The sequence below is a fragment of the Coccinella septempunctata genome, chromosome 3 (genome assembly GCF_907165205.1).
Source record: "Coccinella septempunctata chromosome 3, icCocSept1.1, whole genome shotgun sequence".
Classification (NCBI taxonomy): domain Eukaryota; kingdom Metazoa; phylum Arthropoda; class Insecta; order Coleoptera; family Coccinellidae; genus Coccinella; species Coccinella septempunctata.
Window position 1 is genome coordinate 10354402 of NC_058191.1, and position 24505 is coordinate 10378906.

The window sequence follows — 24505 nt, forward strand, 5'->3', positions numbered from 1 at the left end:
GGATTTAGGATGATTAGGGGAATTGGGGGTGATGGAGATATGTTTCAGAAATGATGGGTGAACTTGGATAACATATGAAGTAGGTACTAGAGCTTCAGGGGTGTTCTGTTTTGGAACAAAGTTTTGTAATATACAGTTTTACTCCGAAATGTACTTTTCCTACCCCCAAATAAAATAAGTAGATATATTATATTATCTACCGTTTTCAATTCAGGGAATGAAGGCACGTACACCCACCTTTTTTTGAAATTGATAATTTTCTTTATGTAAATATTTTGTACTAGTTTTGCTCCAAAATACGAATCAAAAGACATTAGCCCTGATAAACAAAATAATAATAGTAATAATTATCTGAAATCAAGAACGATACAATATATTAAAATTTCTTTATAAATTGAACCAATATTTATGTGACAACGGCGAGTAAACTTTTGTTCTGTTTGATGTATATAATACATAGAGAGTGCAATTTATATTATGTATTTCTAATAAATTAAATGAAGCACGAATTTATAGAATCCGAACAAATTTTTCATTTACCTATTTTTTCGAATATAAGGTGTGTTGCACCTAGGCTGGTCGATGTATTCTGTGATTTATCCATTGAAAAGAATTGTCAATATGATATTATTTTTTATAATATAAAAGTTATAATAAATTTATTACGAAAATAGCATATTTAAAAAGAAATTAATAAGTAAATTTTGCTGAATAAATGGGTTCCCAAAAATCGTACAAAGGCAAATTCTGACCATTTTTTTTTTCACATTTTAATTTAAGGTTTATCTGAAAACTCCTAAAATATTTTTAGTAGGTACTTAGAAAAAATTTTCATATTTTCTCAAATAATTCTCAATTCGAATATGTATATATGTATAGGGTGATTCACCTCGATGGCCCTATTAGTCGTTTATGGCAAACTAATCACAATTTTTTGCTGAAAATTTGCATGTTAACATTTTCAACAATTAATTTTCTCCCTAAAATATTTTCAGGATTGTTGAGAATCCATTGAAAATTGATAGAATGACATATTGATTTATCAAAACATCATATTTTAGTTTTTTGAGAAGTAGAAAATGGTAAATAGAGTGAATGAGTTCAGCAATCAAGGCCCTTTCCCTGTTCCGCAAAAACCCAAAATGGAAGTGACTTTCAAGGGTTCCACAGCAGACGAATCCCTCTTTTTGAATAACAAGTAGTTATGAACATGATCATCGTTCCAAATAAATTATGAACAAGAATTCCATTATCGGTCTCAGGAATAGAAATATTGTCAAAATATTCTCTCAGGGACGTTTCGACTCCTTTATTTGGCCTTCCTCAGACGTCAGAATGAAAAACACAATCCGCTGTTCATTGAATTTATTACATCGATGTATAATTTCCTCCTCCGTTTCGAAATTTTGCCGGTTTTTATTTTTATTCCTGAGTACTTTCATATAAGTGTTTATTATTCTGACGCCAATAAAGAGTCGAAACGTGGCTAAAATAATAGATTATACATATTTTTTCTTCTTTCCTAGATCGAACCTAGAGTTTTTGTTCATAATTCATGGGGAAAGATACTCATGGTCGGTTAACAAGAAGTTATTTAAATTTTTCAAAGACTGGTACACTACAGAATAATATGGAAGCTGTATAGTTTTAAGATCGTTTGACTTTGCTGTCTTCTCTGTTGTGAACTGTGATTCCCTCTTATACCACAAACTTTGATTAGGAGTGTTTGGCGTTTTTTCTGGTATTTTTAAGGCTTTATCAATCCAATACAATAATGAACCTTTTTATGAAATTTGCAACGTTTTTTGTAGTTATCTGATATAATTCTATTCACTATTGACTGAAGAGGTTGATGATTCAGTGGTTTGCAGAAAACCCAAAATTTTCCCCCAAAACTCTCTCATTCACCTGCGTTTCAGCATGACGAAGTCTTGGACGTGTAAAACCGCCTATCAAGAATGTCCAACATCTTCAGCACCGAACTACAGGTCTGTAAGAGGTAAGTGGGTCATCGTATATAAACCCAAGTTCAAGGTATCGAGGAACTACTCGAAGTAGTGCCGCAAGTGAAGAAGCATCTTCATAGTGTCTTATTACCTGTTTACTTGTGCTGTCCGTTATCCTGGTGAAAATATCTTGCAAGGTGAGCGACATTTGTTTTTGTCCGTAGTTTCGAGAAGGGCCAATAGATTTTATCGGGGTGGTTTTACCAAGAATATTATATGACTCATCACTGGTGGATTTTAAGAGATTTTCAACAAGGCACCTAATACAGAAAATTTTTTTCCATCACTTGAGAAATTTTTGGATATTTTATATTTACTTGATGTTTATCCGCTCTTCCTATTAAGTATCTTCAAAAATAATCCAATAAATTATTATAAAAAATTCTATTTTTGGGGTTGAAAATGTTTGTGTTCCTTCAGAGAAATCATTGAATAGAAAACCAAAAATAATTATTGTATATCTACTTTTCGAATGAGCATACCAAGTAGGCACTCAAAATAGAAAATATAATTTTAAATTTTACATATTCGGCGCAGATCATGTGAATTAAGATTAGCATTTTACGTATATTTCAAGAATACTATAGTATATTATTATTTGTTTATATTGTATCTTTCATCTTATAATTCAGATTTTTTTCTATACGATTTTGTGAACAACGAATAAATAGGTACATGACGTACATGTTGAAGATGTACAAAAAATGTACAAAATCCATAATATAGTCAGTTATCATTTCCGCTAAAAAATATCTACATATCCGCCTATCATATTTGTCTCACAAAAAATGGAATTCTTTTGAACATTATCAAAGCTAATTGTCCAATTTGATGACAAGAACTTCTAATTTTTCCAATATTCAATATACTGAAGATTATATTTTTTGAAGTCCCAATCATTTTTATACAAAATTACCCTCTAAAATGAGTTACTTTTAACGCTCAGTGTATAACAGAAAACGAAAAACCTGATTCAGTTTGAATTTCCTCCAATTTTTCCAAATTCTTCTTAGATATAACAAAATTTTCTAATTGTATTTATTTAAACATTTTATAATATGACCTTCGAAGTAGAAGTACCAGAGCAGGTTTACACAACAAGCATAGGTTATTTATTGACACCCCCTATCTACAATGCTCATACCTGTACAGAGAAATGATTGATTTACTGTCGAAGTCAGTTATGAATGCGGCGTTTTCGTTAGTTCGTGCTTGCGAAGAAGAAATTGTCTTAAACCAGTGACTCAAAATTAGATTTGGTTAATCCCGAAGAAATTTGGAAACTTTTGACAATTCTTCCACTGAGCATCAGGTTCAACTTTTTGAACGACACCTGTACTTGAGGATGTTATTTTGATACTCACCATGTCATTATCTGACTTATGCAGATTTAAAAACAAAAATTTTACAATAGCATATTGGAATCAAATACTTAACTTCAAAACATTGATTTTGATTGATCAAAAATGCATAATGCTCAATTAAGATGAATTTATACGATGTTTGTAATTGTTACATGGCATGAGATAATTTCCAATTTTTTGAAAATCTTTGCATAAATATGTTACATTTTCTGCAATTGAAATCTGACAACTAGACAACTAGTGTTGAAAAAGAATTTTTTGTTCAATACATACTTTGTGAAATCAAAGTATCAAAATATGAAGAATGTTACTTCTTTGCTTATTTTCAATGTCGTCTCTTCTCCATAAATTTTTGTCTGTTTTCTCTTTAGTTAGTTGTTGAATGAACAATGGCATAAAGAATTATTACCTAGTGATCTCAACTAGGTCTCAGGTATTATAGCAGATTCTAATCACATTCCCGAATCCATATTTCCGCATCATCTCATTATCTTAATTACGAAGTACCGATGTTTCACTTAATTACCCATTCATTTTTTAATACCATCAATACTAGCACATCTCAGAAAACAGTTATCTAAATTACAAGTAAATCATCTAATCTTAGCTCGAGAAGGCCTGAGTTTCAATCAGTTCGTTGCTATTAAGAAAATAACTGTTTGAAGAGTGTATTAACTCAATTAACAAGCAGAAGTGGTGATCACCAATACGAATGATGTAAACTGGCTCATTGGACCTCATCAATACATAATCCATATAACTGCTTGAGGGTCGAATATAAAAGAATAATTGGATAAGTACTCAAATGAGTCAGGAGATTTCGCGAGGTTATTGAAATTCATAACCAGAGTAGAGCTGACACCCATCCAGATATCGGACTCGCCCAACGCTGCTTGGCTATTAGGAAAAAAAGTATTTTTTCAATCTTTCAAGTAGTAACTAGAATGGTACTTGACTGCAAATTATTCCTTTCGCTTTCTAAGATCGGCACGAAATATTGTACAATTCTTTTTTTCACCACTTTACAAATATTACTGAGTTTATTTAAGGAGAAGTAATAACTTATTATGCGTATCGGAATGGATGAAGATATTGAAAATGAGATAAGCAATTACTCAGTAAAGAATTTTTCAACAGTCGTGGACAAAATGTGTGACTTTTCACATATTATAACAATTCGGCGTTAATAATTGATATAATGATATGGTCGTAAATACTATTGAACTATTTATCCCTGAAGCTCCATGAGATTTTATCCAAATCAGATATTCCTTGCTGTCAACAATCATCATTACGATATTATATCCGATGAAAGTGAAAACACAGCAGAAGACAATAAATTCTTCGTCATCTGTTTCTTTCGAACATACCTATCACTGCATTCCAGCTCTCAAATTCTAGAAAACGAAATCTAACGTACTGCAGGATGTAGACGTCATCGGAGTGACTTTATTAAGGATGCAAAAAATGGTCGAGTTCCGTCAAAGAGAAAGTATGATCCTAAGGAGTCAATCAAATCGATGGTTCGTCATATATGCAATTTCATATTTGACTCAACGATATGAATGCGGATTCAAAAGAAAGATCAACAATGAATGTTTTCGTTTTTCCTCCAATATTGGTTTTCAAGTCTGTATTGAAACATACATTACTTTACCTTATCGAATTTTGAATGAGCTTATATCTAACATGTAAATGTATGATGTACCAATACAAGAGAAATAATGATACGACGATGGACTACGAAGAAAAACAAATATAGGTGTGAATGAATGGTTGCGAAAAAATTCAAGTCTTTCATATATATTTGTTAAGACGGCCCCTGCTTAAATAGAGGAAAAAAATTATATAAAAATGTTTTGTTTTCGAAACTATTCATTTACGATCTGTATATTGATGTAATGAAATGAAAACTTCACTATGTGATATCGGGAAATAAACCTTCTAACAATCCATTGCTTTTATGTCGACAAACTGTCGTATATCAAAGAACCGGGTCACTTTCAACATAGTAGGCCAAGAAGTGGTCGACGATCTCGAAGAGTAATTATCAAGGTTCTTCAACTACATAGTTACTCGTCTGGGTCGGAACCAGATTTAATCACCGATAAGTTAATAATTCCTTTTGGCGATAGCACAAGTAGGAAATGTTCTTTCGACGAAGAACAATGTGAAATAAAATGATTAATTTTTTTCTATATGATTCTACGAAACATTAATTTTCCTTATATTGATGATTAAAATATCTCATTCTTGCGTCACCAAAATGAGACAATTTACAAAATTGAGAGTTTTATTTTCTTACTGAGGTGGTAAGAACAATGACAACAGTAGCAATTTTAAAATTCCGCTTTTGAACATAAAGATGCATGGTGAACGGTTGCAAAATTATAACATTATTATTGAATGCAGAAAGCTTGACAAGTTGTGTCTAAAATCATTGTCCTATTGTTATCTGTTGAATTCAATAAAATTTTGACATGTAATGATAATGAACACATCTTGATGGAAAGGTTTTGCTCCATCCAGCACAATTTGTTTGGATGTGACATCACACAATAAATCTCTAATTCTTGAGAAATAAATGGAGAATAACCTCAAGATGGTATCTCTATTTGTTCTGTCTGAGTTACAGGTTGTTTTGATTTGAAATTTTTAAATTATTTTTGCCGAGCACTTCAAAACAATTCTACCTATTATTGTCAGATTTGGCAGAAAGCTTAGGTAATGAGTACATACCTTGCTAAATAATGTCAACTAAACTCTTGTTGTTACTACCAGGGGCGCAGGAATGTTCAATCCATCCTAAATTCTATATGCCACTGGCATGACTACAATTTTATAAAAATTTTTTATTTTACAATACTATCTGCGTCATCTGCGTGAATATTGTTCACAGGTATTGTTTATATTTCACTCAATAACAATCTCAGTTGATATTGGTTCTACAAAAACGTTTAAATTGGCAAATATGAAGCACCCTTTTTTCTGGGCATTCAGAATTAAATTGTTTAGTTTGACATCGATATTTTTTTTTACTTAAAATAAAAGTTAAGTTGCCCATACTTACGTCTTACGCTAAGCCAAAGTTTGGTTTTGCTTAGTTTTTATAAAACCTGACACAATATCAACTTTTTCACCATCAGAATATGTATATCATTTTTAATAGGGTGAGTCTTTGACTCGTACAAATATTTCAACTGCAGATTCTTGTGTAGTATCGTGCCTTAGGAATTGTGAAAATTGAGAATTTTTGGTTATGTTCCTAATATTGTAGGTACTTCTTCAGAACTTGTTTCTTTAACAGAAGAAGAAAATGTAATAATGCGGACATAACAAGTAGGTAAAGTAAGTATGTTTATGAAAAAATATTTCAAAATTCAAGAAAAACTGATTATACTTACTATCATTAAAACTCATTTTCTTCAATATGTACTCATATATAGATATATGCAGGGCGAGTCTTTGACTCGTGCAAATATTTTAACAGTAGATTCTTGAGGTCATAAGAAAACCTTTTTTCCTTATCATTTTTTCCGAATCAGATCGGTTAAAAAGATACAGGCTGTTGAAAAACCATAAAAAGTAATTTTTAATTCTATAACACAAATAGTTTCATCGACTGAAATGAATTTCGGAATACAGAATCCTTTTCAAACACAAGATATCACCCACGTCTTCCAGTTATCTCATTATGACCTTTTCCTACCATAAAAATACCAAAAATTCAAAGAAGCGAACTCTAGCAACTAAGTTGAAAGCTATCTGATGAATATTTGAACGTTTTATAAAATAAAAGTATACTTCACATTTCCTCGTATAATGCTCCGTTTTCGAGTAATTTGTTGTTCAAAAATGAAAATTATCTGTGAAATTCGAAAAATTGGATACTTTGACAGAATTCAACTCTTTTTAAAAGATCCAAAGATGTGTAGTATCACAGATTTAGCTAGTTATTCTGAAGGCAATTTTGTTTTTCCAGGGGTGGCACAGCTCATGATGAAAACTTAAAATGGCTTTATCTTTTTATCAGGGCGGAATCAGAAAAAATGGTATATAGAAGAAAGTGTTTCTTTTGACCTCAAGAATCTGCTGTTTCAATATTTGTACAAGTCAAAGACTTACCCTATATATCAACTCTCAAATTATGAATAAAAGTAATGTCAACGTTAAACAAAACAATTTAATTGATCCATATAATCTGTCGTACAGCTGGTTTAGATTTAAACGAAAAATGTATATTCTTCGAAAACTGACGAAAAAAACCTCAATATATGATTGAAATCATTAATTTGAAAAAAAATAGGTTATATAAAGTTTTAAGGGTTTACGATGTTTTTTTGGCGTAGAAAAAGCATTATTTCTCTAAAACGGTCCATTTAAGTGCAGTGCACCTAGAGCAAGACATAAAACATTATTAGCCCCATAAAATAAATGAAAGCTTTTAGTCTTCGTTCTATGTATGGAGTGTGTCCTCCAATTAGAATGACAAGCCGTCAGTCCTTTTAACATACGACGAGTATAATCAATCAGAATCCAGAGTATTCGCGCGTTATTGAATTTTGACAATAATAAGCCTAATGAGCAACAGCGATTATTTCGGTGATATTGCAATATGCCTAGTCGCATTGAAAAAACCTAGGCGTATTATAATATGACTGATTTTACAATAAGACTACGACATATACATAATTTGTAACTGATGAGACCTTATAAAAAGCTCAGGCATTTGGCATGCAAAATGGGATGCACACTTCTTATAGAAAGAAGGAAGATTAAATTTGACTAACTAACCAGGTCAATATTTGGAGTAGGTACCTACTAGCTACACGGAATAACCAAATATTTCTAGCATTGCCTGAAATCGATAATAATAACAAATTCTAATAACGTATACGTTATACAATATAAAAGCTTTGAATGTACACCTTCTTGTTTGGTGTTGTGTTTAACGTACCCTGACTGTGAAACAAGCAATGCTGGGTAGTTAGCAGATTCGAGGATGTACCTTTAGACACTAGGAGAATGGGTTTAGAGTCAAAATACGCGAAAAATTGGAAAGGTCTAAAGAATTTTGCAAAAATCCATGAGGACTGAGTTAGTGAAAATATGGAGATGCTACGCTAAAAGCGAAATGTTAGGTCTGCTTTGTAAGATACCTGTTGACAATAAGGAGAAATGAATCGATGGTGAAATGGAAAGAAATTTCATTCCTTATTTGAAATCATCAAGTTTTCTAATGACCACGTCCAATCTCCGTTTATACTAGGACAACACAATCTTTCACCGAGTTATTACATCGGATAAGAAGAGAAGTAATGGGATAAATCCACTCAGTATCCATGCTAGTCATACGACATCAGTTAAGCTCAGATGCTTATTTCATTTATTTCTAAACTTTCTTCTTCAATAAACTTCACCTTTTATTAGATAAAAGTAAAATTCATTCGAAACATCCACATTAAAGCAATACATAATATTCACTCAGGATAACCTCTAAGTTATTCAACTTAGAGGTTATCCTGACAGAATGAACGAATGATCGTTCGTCACTAAATACACCTCTGGGTGAGGATCCCAAATTTATTGATATGTACATATTGCCTTTGCCATGTTTGATATGATAAATTTTTGATACGAGATTTCTTCATTTTCAAATCCTAATTTAGACATATCAATTATTTTCAGTTATATATTTTTCACGTAATGTTTTGGTAACACCGTTTTTTTTCATTGTTTCTACATATATAAAGTGTATCACTACCTACTCATCCAGTGTTGCCAATGGTAATTTATGGAAAAATCCGAAATATCTGACAAAAAATCCGAAAAAATCCGATGCTTTCGTAACTTAATCCGAAAAAAATCCGCTCGTTCATCGAGCAATTAAATAATTAAAAAAACAGATGAACAATTTTCTATTCTCAATATTTCAATCATTTTTTCAATGTGAAAAATCTTCACTAGCCTTTTTGAGCTGCGAATATGCTGCCCTCTAGTGGTAGCTGAATTTTGTACCAGGTCTAGAATACCGAATACGTTATTTATTTCATTACCTAAACATAAACAAATACTTTTCCAAAAATCCCCATCGATCCCGCTTGTACAGTTTTTTTATTTGAGGTCAAAGCTCGCACATTTTCGTAAACCTCAAGAAACTTTGCAGATCATACAATTCTTCACAAAAAAAATATTTTAGAAAGTCGTATTTCGTATTTTATTTATTTACACGCACACATTTTCGCTGGTTTCTCCACTTCCCAATAGGAATATTCCACGATATATTTCGACCAATAAATCATAACGGGACATCTAGTGGACGAAGCCCCTACTATTGATTTGAATTATTCAATCATCTAGGGGCAAGAGCCTCAATAATTGATTTGAATAATTCAATTCCTTCAGAAATTCTTTGAAACCGAAATATTTTTAAATCCGAAAAAAATCCGCAAGAGCTAAAAAAATCCGCAATTCGGATAAAAATCCGCCGATTGGCAACACTAACTCATCGGAAATATTCCAACCATAGAATCCAGGACCTCACAAACTATGTATGTTTAACCCAAATTACCTGTCCGAGTACATACAGGGTCTTTAACTTTAAAATTATATCATATTTTATCGCAATTTTTCGGTTTTCCAATACGTAAATATTTTACTCTAATTGACAATTTATATTTTCAAGATAAAGATGCCCAATAATTTAGATTATAATGTGTATAATTCATTAAAGTTTTCCGGGTTAATTTATAGCATTCTTCATGCAAATGAAATTCTTATCCATAAACACGAAAAATATTATGTTGTTTATCGAAATTTGCGATGATTAGAAAATACATCATGATAAAAACAAAATAATTGTGCACTTTTATGTGCAACTTGAAATATGTATATCGAAAAATGATGACTTTATTCTAATTGAAGAAGGATGTAGTATTCAAGAAGAAACTAGTGGAGCATCGAAAAATCGTAATAAAATTGTAACCACTCTATAGTGGCAAAAAATTGGTACGGATTAAACAGTCAAAGTGTCATACCCCAATGGTAATAACCACTAACATTAATTTGACATTATCCAGCTAGATTTCTAGCACACATACCTCTTATCTAATATGAAAATAATAGGTAAAATACTTTTGAAGTCAAAAAACAAGCAAATTTACCTAGTGGAAATCGAACAAATCCTACAAAAGTGTAGGTATTTCTCCGCCAGATGTCACATCAGTTTTCTGAAAACTCATATGTTCTTTCTCGTCTGGAATATAAGTTCTGCATTTCATTTTGGTTGTGATAATCGATTGCGGTACTGATGACGACAAATAAGCGTGGAACCGGTCTACTTGCTGCTCTTTCGATCGATGACAGCAGGCTTTCTGCAGTTCTCTTCGCAATTTATATTTCCACTAGTTCATTTTCGTTGTTTATATCACATGACCTTCCTTACAGGACGTTAGATCTTTCCCTTAATTTTAAAACTTTCAAATAAAACACCCTGTAACCCAAAAAGGTGTTTGAATTTGAATATTCATAATTCATATTTTGATAATGATGCACACTGCAGGTATGGAAATTCGTGACTTAAAATGAATTGAGCTACGTAATTCAAAACAGATTATCAGTTCATCTCAATTGAGCACCAGGCAATACGAATTTTGTAAAAGAAAACATACCACTCAGAAGTGCAAAATATAAAATGAAATCTATTAGTTTATGTAGAAAGACTATTTGAGGAAGAAGTGATGGGCAAATATGCTCGTCACTGATGAACAACTATGCTTTTCCAGAATGTTAAGAGATATAATATGAATAAAATTTGGACAGTAGGTATATTACGTATTTTTTGTTGAATTTTTAACAACTTTGAACTTCTGCTTTACTAGGAACTCTTGTCGATTTCGAAATTCGTAATGAAACACCTATGATGTATATCATTTACTTTCCAAAGTTTATTTCGGTATGAACAAAAATTAAATTAAGAGCCTAGGTATCCAAATTCCAATGAAGTTGTATCGAGGCTAAAATTCTCGGTCCAAGAACTCAATTTTAGCTATTTGTTTGAAATGAGTATTTTTCCAATACGTATCACAAATCTGGGTTGAAGGGGACTTACAAATTATATATATGTATATATTAAGCAAAACTGCAAAACACCTACAAAGTAAAATATCGGTCATGAAAAAACACTGATAATAGAATATCGACATCTTTAAAATTAACATCCACAATTTGAATCTTCCTTAAGAACGACCACTAATCTCGAGATTAATAATTATTATAGTATGGCCCATATCAAAACTTACCAGGAAATTAAACGGATACTTTGCATATTTAAAGGTACACCGACTCGTCTCAACCTTATAGCCTTGTCCTTGTAACAGTGAGGATCCCGTTAAACGTCCTCAATTTACCTTGACATTAGTCGGCAAATCAAGTCGCGTCCCAGATAAAACTAGTGTTTCAGTGGAATTCAATGTTTTTTCTTTTTTTTCTCATGGGTATGGTTTGATTTAGTTTCTTCGAAAGATTAACAAAATTATGTGTTTGTTGACCATTATTGAAGATGTTTTCGAATAAAACCTTGGGAATTATACGTGCAGCGTGAGTCGTTGACTCGTACAAATATTTGAACACTAGGTCAAAAGAAACACTTGTTTTTTAAACCATTTTTTCCGATTTGGCATTGATAAAAAAAGAAAAAGATATAGTATAGGCATTTCAAGCTTTTATAATAAGCTATGCAACCCCTGGAGAAACAAAATTCCCTTCAGAATAACTAGCTAAATCTGTGACACTACACATCTTTTATCTTTTAAACAGAGATGTATTCAGCCAAAGTACCCATTTTTTTAAATTTCACAGATTATTTTTAATTTTTGAACATCGAATCACTCGAAAATACGAAAAGTACTTTTAGTTTACAAAAAGTTCAAATATTCATAAGATAGCGTTCAACTTAGTTTCAAAAGTTAGGTTCTTTGAATTTTTGGTATTTTTATGGTACGTAATGGTCATAATGAGGAATTAATTCATTTAAATAAATGGAAAACTATACTGCGAAATTCATTTCATCAGATAAAACCGTTTGTGCGAACTAAAAATAACATTTTTCTATGGTTTTTAACAGCCTGTCTCTTTTGAACCGAGGAAAAAAGTGTTTCTTTTGACATCAAGAATCTAGAATCTACTGTTAAAATATTTGTACGAGTCAAAGACTCACCCTGTATATGTCTAGAGTACATATTGAAGAAAATGAGTTTTCTGATAGTAATCATCAGTTTTTCTTGAATTTTGAAATGTTTTTCCATATAGGACTTTGTTATGTCAGAGGATTGCATCTTCTTCTGTTAAAAAACAAGTTCTAAAGAAGTACCATATTAGGAACATCACCAAAAAATTCTTAATTTTCACAATTTCCAAGGCATGATACAACACTGCTTTTTCAGCAACATGAAATTCTGATTTCGAATTCATTTCTTCAATGTAGGCCCCTTTTTTCGATAACTTTCATGGTTATGATGGTTTTAACTAGAGATCAAAACTTGAAAACTGTTGATTTTTTCTTGAGTTCCCAAATAGTTTTCATGTATTCTTCAGTTTTCTGAATCACTATGTAGGTGGTCCGAAAGACAATGCGATTTTTCGAAAATGACTTCGAAAAATGTCAATAAAGCCCAGGCGTACAGTTCAAGTTCAGCTCAACTCACGGCCGTTTTCAATAAACCTATCTATCCATCGTTTCACTTACTGACGATTGGTAACCATTGGAAATCATTCTAAAATATATCTACAGATAGATCATAGAAACGAAATCAGATCATCAGATGGTTATTCTATCTTCAGTAAGTGAAACAATGGATAGATAGGTTTATTGAAAATGGCCGTTAGACAATTCCCTACAATTTTTTTCTCATAGTTTCGATTCAATTCTTCATGAAATTATTGCAATTAAAACTTTCACATAACTTATCTTTCTGATATGATATTTTACTTACTGCAGAAGATCAGTTAAGTACAATAATAGAAAAAGCACAAAATTTATTGAATCCCGAAATAAATGATAAATATTTATACATGAGGTGTACCATTTCAAGAATGAAGTCGAAAAAATAAATATCTTTGAAATGAATGACATTTCAGAAATACCAGTAACGGGATGCTTTTCGACAAATCTGCGACTAAAAAACTGCATTCAAAGTTATTAGTTGTCCCATTTAAAAAACACCAACTCTTCTCTTTTTTAATGTCTATAATCCATTATGAGTAGGTATCACATGAAAAATAAAAATTACTGAAAGAATAAATGTTTTGGAATTTTTCGAATATCTCGAACATAAACCAACCAGTAATTTTCAAAAACGCCCTGTAACTCGAGAACAGATCAAGATATCATATGATCTGATTACTGATATCTTATGATTAAGTCTTTATGTTCTCAAGATGCTTTCTTCTTTCAGTTAGCATTGAATTTGGGACATCCTGTATAACCGGCCGTTTCTTCTTTCTTCAGATGACATGAGCTGAACGTTTTTTGTTGGATGCCCTAGTGCCCAGGCCATTTGAAAAAAATGGAGTTCACATTTAACTCAAACAGTTTTCATGACATGTAAAAATCATCATAACCAAGAAGTTTTTCGGAATAACAATAACAATTTTAGTTAGATTCAGAAAATGATATAAAAATTGGGTAATCCCTTTCGAAAAAGCAGGGTGGTATCGTGTTTCTACTCTTTCGCACCATCCTATTAATTCAAAAATAATTTTAGCGTATGCGCTATTCAGAGTTGATTTCACCAAAGTGTGAATCATTCTCCTAGTCCAGAATTTCTAAGAGTTATTCACCGATCGAGCACTTCTGACTCACTCTGTAGGTATATACCAACATGTATCTCAGAGTTGAATGCATAATCATGATTATTCATTTGATAAATTTTCTGCTGTCTGTAAAACTAGAAAAAAACCATTGTTTTTTATGAAAAGTCATGAGCTTATTCTCAATACTAGAACAATTTCTTTGAAGAGCTTCTGAGAATTAATAATTGGTACCAAGAAGAATCAGGATAATAGTACATAATACAAAATTATTGATAAATAATGTAGAGTAGTTCCGAGCAAACTGCCAACTGCTATGTTATAATTACTCACATAGATAGACCCTATATTAAAACACAATATATTCTCGAATTGGATTTGCAAAACGCATATTATTTGAAAAAAAAATGGTTGTCAATATGCTACTTTCAGGTACCTCTGAATTCATTCAGAGGCCAAAGCTCTATTCGGCATATTATTAAATCTGCCTACGAACGTCCCAGTTTTGGATAAGATAAACTAGTATGAGAGGTCACTAATCACTACACTAGTACATTCAGTTCTTGTACTTCTCGTAAAAGATAGAAACTTGTCTTACTAGTGCATATAAGCTGATGCCTACAAGCATGCATCGAAATTAAATTCAACCCAAATTCTTCATGTTCAGTTATGAATGTCATACCATAACCTGGCCCATTCTCATTTCCAATTTGGCCAGCACACTTTCGAGAAGTCGGTCATATAGAATCTTCAATGCAAATATTACTGACTGTAATCGTTCCAAATCATAACTGTTCTTCAATTACCTACAACGCATATCGTGATGAACCTCGTCGATATTTACTTTCGACGAGCTAATTTGCTGTCATAGAAGTTGAATTGGCGTGTTGAAAAATTACTTGAAGATCATCAAAATCCAAGCACGTTATCCTACATTGAAAAACATGATAAATCTGTTCCTTTTAATGGTTGAAAAGAGATTTGTTTCGAATCCTCTCATCAATCAATTTCCAGATGCAAACGTAAATTGAATATACTACATGATTTTTGAAAAAAATATTTCATTGAAAAATGCGGAATAGTTTATACACACGAAAGTGCCAAAATTTTCGAAATTCAATAGTCTTTCATCATTCTGAACGAAAAGATAAGGTCATCCGCCTACTGTTTGTTTCAGTGGTGTTTTAAGGGAGTCTGATGCTTTTAACCCAACCATTTCCTGTAAAACCGGTCTGAAAATGTAGAAAACTCTGGCGCATCTTCAATAGTATATTATACTTTCTCCACAAGTGCGAAAAAATTCACCTCATTTTGATCATTTTCGATATCTAGCTCTATTCATTTCAATATCTCAATACTCGCTACTTCTATAACATTTCTGTTCAATCTGATAGATTACAGCATTGAGTATTAATACTCAAAGATTACATCAAAATTTTCGGGCCCAAATCCTCTGTCGTTATGATCACAAAATTAATATAAAGTGAAAAATGCCCCATATTTCATAAGTGATTAATTAATTTTTGAAAGACAATCAGTGAAAAAAAGCTGATTAATTGAATATACATACATGATTTTCGAAAAAAAATATTTCATTGAAAAATGAGGAAGAGTTTATACACACGAAAGTGCCTAAATTTTCGAAATTCAATAGTCTTTCATTACTCTAAGCGAAAAGATAAGGTCATCCGCCTACTGTTTGTTTCAGTGGTGTTTCAAGGGAGTCTGATGCTTTTAACCCAACCATTTCCTATAAAACCGGTCTGAAAATGTAGAAAACACTGGCGCATCTTCAATAGTATATTATCCTTTCTCAACAAGTGAGAAAAAATTCACCTCATTTTAGTCATTTTCGATATCTATCTCTATTCATTTCAATATCTCGCTACTTCTAACATTTCAGTTCAATACTGGTAGATTGCAGCATTGAGTATTAATACTCAAAGATTACAGCAATATTTTCACGTTCAAATCCTCTGTCAGTTATGAAATCAATATTGATTTCATAACAGCGGGTGTTATGTGTTGCGTATGCAATAATTTCATTTATTATCTCAGAATATTTCTGGTGTAATGAAGTTTTCATCTTTTTTGTACTTATTTTTTTTTTGTATTTCACTCCAGATTGAAATACAATTCCCCTATTCCTTTTCCACTCGTTTTCGACGAAATGGTATTTCTGTTAATACTAAATACTACTACTACTACTAAATATCTAAAATTTAGATATTTTTTATTTATTTATTTACCAAAGAGAATACTAACCCAACAAGAGTACTCACGAGTCCAAAGAAGTATTCACACAATGCATAGCACATCAAACAAGAAACATTTCAATTTATACACATTACAATATAAGAACCGAAAAAGAGAACAAAGTTAAACAACAAAATCCATTCAAATTTATGTGGTAAATATCTTCATTTTAATAAATGTTCCACTTAAAAACTAAATACTCACGTATATATACATGTATAAACATACGTAACCAAAGAATATAATAAAAAAAAAATGCAACTAAGAAATGGAACGTGCAGCTAACCCATGCCTCGAACAGCGCTTGAAACGAATAAAAGACACATTGAAAACATCGACATCGAAGGACTCGGTGTTGAAACTAGTCAACACTCACAGATTACAGATTACAGATTACAGAGTGTCAACACTCTACATAGAGGCGAATTCTGCGTGACATTTAATCTGCGAAAAGGCACGGCAAACTTGCCTATATGCCTATAATATTCGTAAATTTATATTTCTATTAATGAAATCTATATTTTCTTTCTATAGTTTAACTTATTCGAGTGCTGCCTCAAAGTTCTTGGACACATTCTGAAAATTGCTCCTCAAATTTTCTATTCACCTTCAATCACAAATTTGGGTAATAGAATGGTCCCCAGGATCTAAATGTCCAGTTGTAATTGAATACATACATTGAATATTCAATGAATATTTGTGAAAATTCAATTTCTTTTCAGATGCATCAACAAACGAGAGGATGGATATTATTCAGTCTGTTAGTTTCGAGTTCCATAGTAAGCACACTCTCCTACCCCAACATCATACCCACACATGAAATGCAGAGCGGTTTTCTACCTTCAAACCTACCATCAGATATGCCGCAACTTCCATCGCAGAGGCAAGACAGAAAATTCGCGGAAAAACCTAATGCCATCAAGAAAGTAGCATTAGACGACCTCAGCAACGATTTGGAAACAAATCAGATTTCAGATGGAAACGGAGAGGGATTTTCGTGGTCCAACTTGTTGAGTAAGTAGGAAGTTTTGATTTTTTGCACGCATATAAGTAGAAGTGCACCCAAAATTCGCACTTATTAGAATTTGTCGTCAAATAGATAAGAAAATTCTGAAGGTTGATATTCTGTTCTTGAAAGCAGTGCTTATATCTTGTATCAGACTATTTTGCAGTTAAATATCAAAGTTATCACTAACAAGAAGAATTAATTCACTGATATGAATATCACTAAGTGTTACGATCTGAATTGAGCTAGAGAATTTGCCATAGTCAGGGCAACTAAATGGAGAACGTTCCACCGAATAAAAGCAGATGCTGACCATGGTTTTGGTCTCATTCGACCTCGTCAGAGCAATACAGCTTCTTCTCCGATGGAGAACGTTTGGAATTGATGGACTCTTATTGCTCCATTTAGTAGTCCTGACGATGGCAAATTGGCTTGCCCAATTCAATTCGTAACACTTGTTGGTATTCATATCAGCGGGTGGTATTATCGTTGATAGGTACTCTCCTTGAAGCCCACTCAGATACTGGAGTTCATTGGAGCTCTGGAGCTGGAGGCCGAGCTTCATGAAGGGCACAATAGACCTTAAGGTCGCAGTAAAATGTAATCCCTATAAAATATCACTACGTCCGAACACAGAATATCAACTACCGAATTGTCATATCCTACCTGACTACGTATTTTTATGAACTGAGAGAATCGGAAAAAGTTGACTTTCTCAATGGTACGAAGTAGGTCAATCTATAGATACCTTAGAATATAGAATATGTTCTAAGATAGATACTATAAAATATTTGTAACATTCAGCAATCATCAAGCTGACAGTTTTTTTTTTAATTACAAGAAATGGAAAATGAACATTTGTTGTTGGCCAAAGGCTGGAGTGAGACAGTTGCTAATTAGTTTTAGCCAATCACAATTGAGACCTACTTCACTCAAACATTGTTGTCACATAAATTTTCAACTCCAAAAAAAGGAAGTATTTAATATGCAAGGTACGCCACTGCTTAGTGTTGCTAGACAGAGGAGTCAATGTGTGCACTGCAACAAATGCATTTGTAAATTTGTATTGTAGTACTGCTACTGCAATGGCCATTCCTTGTTTTGAGATTCAAGGGTGAATTTGTGAACCCATAAAACGAGGGATTAAAATAAATTTTTTAGTCAAATTACATTTTATAGAGTCAGTAAGAAGAAACGCATAAATTCATACATCTCCGGTGTTTACATTTATGTATTAAAAAGTGTCCGAACGGGTAAATTCCTTTAAATTACGCAACTTTTCATGTATATTTGAGAGTGTGAAGGGGGGCACTTTTTGTGCCAGAAAAGTACAAATCTTTTGTTAGTCTTTTGCGGATGATTTGGACATTGATAAGGTTTTTTGATCGAACTTTTTTCAATATAGGGATGAAATGGTTAACAAAATGAATTTTAAAATATACTCATTTTGTCAATTTTGTGGTCAGTAACATAAATTTGAGGAGTGATCGATGTTTTTGTTCTGTTCTGAGTTTCAAACACTCAACTACTTCACAAAAATACATGAAAACTTGGGTAATAAAATGAAAATTGACCTGTTCTATTATTCTACAGAATAGTAGATTCCAAATATACGAATTTTTGTTTGTGCGTTACTTTTAATTCTATACATGTTGATTCACGAGTGATTGGCCATAGGCTAGTGGTAAATTCAGCTCATCTAGGCCTTTGAAAAATTGAGGATTTTGGCCTTAATTTTCGATATCTATAACGTGAGAATGAGTGCTCCGATTTCAATGAAATTTTGTGGGCTCGTTGACTTTCAATAACTCTTCAAGATGGCAGATGCAATTTCAAGGTAATCAGGGCAGTCCTCAGGATATTGTGATTTATCTTTCAAATAACAACAGGTCCTTTTGTTTGCATAGGAAGTGCAGCACTTTTTTACACTAGGTGTAATTCACAGTATTCACACTCGATCTTAGTATTCGTTTGTTGATTGGATTTACACCAGTGTAGAGGAGGTGCACTTTATCTACACCTAGTCAAAATGAGATGAGCTGTGAAATCCAAAATCGATATTGATGTCACGGACGCACAGTAATATATTTCAAAATGGATACGATTATTTATTATTATGAATTTAATTATTTTTAATTTAAAATTTGCGAGAAGTTCATCACTTCAAGACAGGATGAAAAACTAACAAATCTTCTGAGAAACGTAACCATATTTCCAATTCGAATTATTAGTCTATGAGCGTGACAACCTAACGTCAGTGTTTTTCCATTCGTTTGCGCAATTACACTGAAAATCGCTGATTCAAAGTGCACTACACCAAGAAACACACGAAAGGACCAAAAATCTATATTTTCTGGATAATTTGAAAAACCTCTGTTTTCAGAATTGAAAAAAGGACATTTTTGTCGATCAAATTCAATTTTTACTTCGCATGGCACACTTGTTACAAATAAGAAACGAACGAACGAAATCATATTACATGTCCATTTTTGAGAATACGGTCCTGTTTTCGATTATTTAGTAACAATTTTCATTGCCACCTACCGATACTTTGGATAGCAAAAGCCTCCCCTCAATTATTTCTCATTCTGCCTAAAAAATATACCTATTTTAAAAATGTATTAGTGAACTATGAATTCCTTCGAAATTATCAAATATTAGATAGCTTGACGGGTATGTTCGATCTAAAGGAAATGTATTATTTATTATTTCGTTAGTGTGATTGCTTTGCATATGAAGAAGTTCGTATTGCTCAGAAAATATGGATCTTTTGTAATTGAATATTCATTAGGTGAATTTATTTCGAAGAAATATATCACTCATCGTCATTCTGCTTAATATTTTATATTTCGGAAAGAATTCTTAGTTCAATATGTAATACATTTTTCAAATAAAATTTTTAAGTAGCATACAGAAGGCTTTAATTATTCAAAATCGCAGCATGGTACATTGAAAATTATGAATAAATAATTGAAAAAGGTCTGTATTCTCAAAAATGAACAACTTTTGGAACAAGTGTGCCATGCGAAGTGGAAAGTGAATTTGATTGAAAAAAATGTATTTTAAATCGGACTATTCGTCCTCAGATTATGGATATCGAAAATTCATGAATCACCCTATATATCCGAATCTAATGGCCTTTTGGTACAAAAGACGCAACTTTTTCTGAAAGGCCTAGAAGACCCTCATTCATCATTAGGCTATGGCTAATGAAACAGCCTGTATATCCTACCAGAACATTATCTAGACCTAGAGCGAGGGGATCGAGTCCACAGTCAGTTTCAATTAATTGAACTAATGTTGTCCACCCAGTTATTATAGTTTCAAGATTCAACCTAACTGAAAAGGAATACTAAAACAGTTTTTCTTTATATGGAACAAAGTCTCAACATCGTCCCAATTTAGGTGATACGGCTTTTTGTGGTTATTATTAGGAAGAAAATTAATCTAAATAAATTTTTCCTCCAAAAATCACCACTGACATACTTCATATAACTAGATGTAGAAGAAACAGCACAGCTTTTTTATCCGTCACCCCGATTTTCTCCTTTTTAAACGATCTTCCTGTTGGTAAAGGCTTTATCAACAGTACCCCTCTTACAGGCATGCTCATGCAGATGATCTTCAATCCTGGTACCGCCACTGGTCCCAACAAATCAGACAGTTTAGACGACAATAGCGTGGCACCATCTCCTTGGGCTAACCTTTTAGCTGCAGGCCTTAAGATCTTAACCGCCATCTTGGGTGGTGGAGCTAGCTCCGAGGGTATCGACAAAGTAGACAATGGTGGTTCACCCATGCAGGTTAGTGACAAGAGTTAAATAATTTAATAATTGAGTAGACTCAAGTGTCAAAGAGTACATATTTTCATTAGAATAACTTTCAAACCGCGCCTTAGATAATGATTCGGCATTATTCTACTAAATAGTAAAACCTCTGAAACAAAGTTTTTAAAATAATTGGGCTATGGTTTGTAATACCTGTAAATATAATGTTTTTTTGGAACACTGTAATATCCGGAATTCCATTCATGATATAATACACAAACAGTAACAGTACAACACTTGCTCTTACAGTCCTCTTGAAATTGAAAGGGCTCTTCAATAGATCCATGGGGAACACCTCCCCAGTTACTTATATATAGCAATAGAGATAATTCAAAGCATTCAATTTCGGTTAATGAACTTAATTCTTACACAATAAACCTTACAAGGCTTTGGCTTAGTAGCATTATAGTTGTAAATATAAATAAGAAAAATAGCACTAGTAGACGCTTGCATTGCACAGGGTATTCTGGCTGGAGTGCTTACCGCAGTTATGGGAGGCAGGGACCCACAGCAGGTGAACGCTTTAGCTAAACAAGCTGGTGAGGTATGTATATAAAAACGAATAACATTTATTTTGAGAAAATACTAAAACAAATAAAAATAAAAATCGGCGTCTTGAGTATATTTCCGAGTAAATATTTGCCTCTCTGTTTATTTTCGATAAACCTGCCTAGCAGACCGATTTGGTATAAATCTAATTATTACTTTGAACAAAAAATGACAAATCCTGTGTTAACGAATAACGAAATTTTTCATATATCCTTTTTTTTCAAAAGTGTAATGTTTTTCTTGAAATTCAATTCTTTCAACTTTCCCAATCTTTTGCGTCTTTTGGTGAGGTACATCAATTTATTGTTGCAATAATTCGAGTCTCAAGTGATATGTATATAAAACTTGCACCTACAAGGCCATTGAATACGAAACCAGAATGGAAGCTTTATCACAAAACACTAACAAATATTATGAAATTAAAGATATCAGCCGTTTCCATCTGCATTCAATATGTCTTTTGTTCAACCTTTCCCCCAACGCTAAATCAAAAATTTCATCTGGAGTCCCCATTTTCAGTTCGTGAACATCCTCGTGAACCTACTCAACGCCCTGAAGACCTCCTTCTCGCATAGATCCATCATGGCCAGAAACATCGGTAGGAGAGACTCTATGAGCGAAGCAGCAGTAGCTGGTATAACCATGATGAAGGGATACGTAAAATCGGTCAATGCATTGAGCGTTCCTTGCCAACAGAAGACCATCTGTGAGGCCAACAGGGAATGCGCCATGGACATTGGACAATCTTCACTCTTCTGTCATCTTGGAAAGTAAGTAATAGTATTTTGTTTTCTCTTGTAATTGTGCCGCTCGAATATGCTTCCAGTGGACACACGGGCTATAGGCTAAGGCCCATTGTTTCTCCGCATGAAGAGACACGCTCACAGAAATGCCGCGTGTCCCTATAATCATAGGTGCTCTTACACCAGCGGCATAAGGAACAACCAGTTAAGCCCATTCTATTCAAACTGTTGGTATAATAATTTGAGGACCGGTTACCCAACTAAGCTATTTCATCTCAAGGAGTTTTTGACCTCAAGTTCAAAGGAAGGCCCCAAATCAGAGACAACCGTCAAATTGTTATGCCTGGACTGCCTGAGATCTCTCCTTGTGATCTCATACCCTCATCGGAGGAAACTCTCCTAACGAGCCATATGGAAAAGAAGTTATTGACAGATGCAAAGCGCATATTCCGTAACTTTAACTTGCGCCGAGAACCAAATAACTTACTGAAGGTCCTCCTTTCTCATTATCAGGTGCAATGTAACTAGAAAGTCTTATTTGCTGAAATAGTGGCTCCTTTCCCACAAAATTAAATCAATGATTACATTGAACGTCAATTTGTTGACGTGCGATGAAGGTGTCTTTAGAAAAAGACCTTATGTTATGCCAAGACGCTTGAATGAATAGGTACTAAATGCACTTTTTTGGGATAATTCTTGTTGTAGATATGATTGATATTACTAGGTGTTCTTATTTGAATGTTACTCAGAATATACGCTTCTTTTCAGCTATGCCGCCAGTTACATGATTGACAGAACCAGTTCAACAGGATTCAGCGTGTTGTACGAAGCCGGTAGGAGAGGTAGGGCAGGTGATAACTGCCACCAAACCTACCAAGAGTGTCGCCAAGCCTGAACATGAAAGCCGATTAGATACCTATAATTTATTTGTATGATAGATAACTTTATTTATTGAAAAGCACCGGTACAGATACCGTATCGCTTGGTGGTGAAGAACGAATGATTTACAAGCGAAACCCCAAGATGGACAACAATTTTTTCTTGTTGTCCGTTCTTCGAAGATTCACTTTGGTTTATTTAAGTTTGTACAAATTTGACACTTTAGAAAAAATGTCTAGCTAGTCAATGAAAAGAAAACGGGAGTGCCAAAATAAAAGAGACACTGAAAAGTTAAGCTTCAAATTGAAACATTTATTTATTCTCCTCTTTTCCTCATAGGTTGTCTCTTTTTATTTTTTCGCTCCCTTTCAAATGCGATGTCTATTCTTTCACCATTCTGTTCAAGATCACGTTCAGAACCAAACTAGAAATCAATTTCACACATCATAATATATGTACGTTTTTTGTTATAATTTAAACTCAAGACTGTTGACTGAGAGAAAAAATAAGATTTTGTGTTTTTCAGATCAGTATTGTGATTTTGGTGCAAACCAAAGTTATTGAAATCCTCATCTGAATAAAATTTGATTACCTACATATTTCTATCTTCATTTATTCATACCTCCTTTCGAACCTCTCTTAACTCTGCCGCCGATAGCATTTTTTATGCTTTTCACAAACCCAATAACTCATATACATCAATTAACTGCAGGAATGGGGAATAATTAAAAATGTTCGGTACCTATGAGTATTGTGGAAATACAGAGTGAGATTCATATGAATATGGAAAGCCTCAATTTTCGCGCAAACGGATAGCACGATTTTAATAGATTTTGGTGTGCAAGAATATTGTGATATGGCCGATGTTATGGTGGTATATACATTGCTGTCAGATCTTTCCTTTTCCGCAATAATAATAAACATTTTTATTTCAAAAGGATGACCCTGTATATTTTTTGCCTTTTAAAATCCTTAAGAATTACTGATTTTTTCATGTGAGTTCTCTATAGCTAAATACTAAAATTACACATTATTTTCGCCGAAGTAGGAATAATAAATATGTATA

The 24505-nt window shown here is 32.9% G+C and overlaps 1 protein-coding gene across 6 annotated transcripts; it reads left to right on the forward strand.

Annotated features, from left to right (window-relative positions):
* Positions 1-1986: 1986 nt before the first annotated feature.
* LOC123309558 lies at positions 1987-24036 on the forward strand. 6 transcript variants are annotated; one of them, XM_044892729.1, is made up of 6 exons: positions 1987-2143; positions 17158-17449; positions 21018-21244; positions 21729-21812; positions 22337-22587; positions 23329-24036. In XM_044892729.1, exons 2-6 carry the CDS (start codon positions 17158-17160, stop codon positions 23453-23455), a joined length of 981 nt encoding a protein of 326 aa, XP_044748664.1. In that variant the 5' UTR covers positions 1987-2143; the 3' UTR covers positions 23456-24036. The 6 variants fall into 6 exon arrangements, with proteins under 6 accessions (XP_044748664.1, XP_044748667.1, XP_044748668.1 ...); XM_044892732.1 differs by having other exon boundaries at positions 21045-21244; XM_044892731.1 differs by lacking the exon at positions 1987-2143 and adding an exon at positions 16844-17096.
* The last annotated feature ends 469 nt before the right edge of the window (positions 24037-24505 follow it).

Excerpts from the sequence above, each read along its gene's own strand:
- LOC123309558 (XM_044892729.1), top strand. The coding sequence starts at position 17,158 with ATGCATCAACAAACGAGAGGATGGATATTATTCAGTCTGTTAGTTTCG. Across the intron at positions 21,245-21,728 it reads ATGGTGGTTCACCCATGCAG|GGTATTCTGGCTGGAGTGCT; the intron begins GTTAGTGACAAG and ends TGCATTGCACAG. Across the intron at positions 21,813-22,336 it reads TAGCTAAACAAGCTGGTGAG|TTCGTGAACATCCTCGTGAA; the intron begins GTATGTATATAA and ends CCCCATTTTCAG.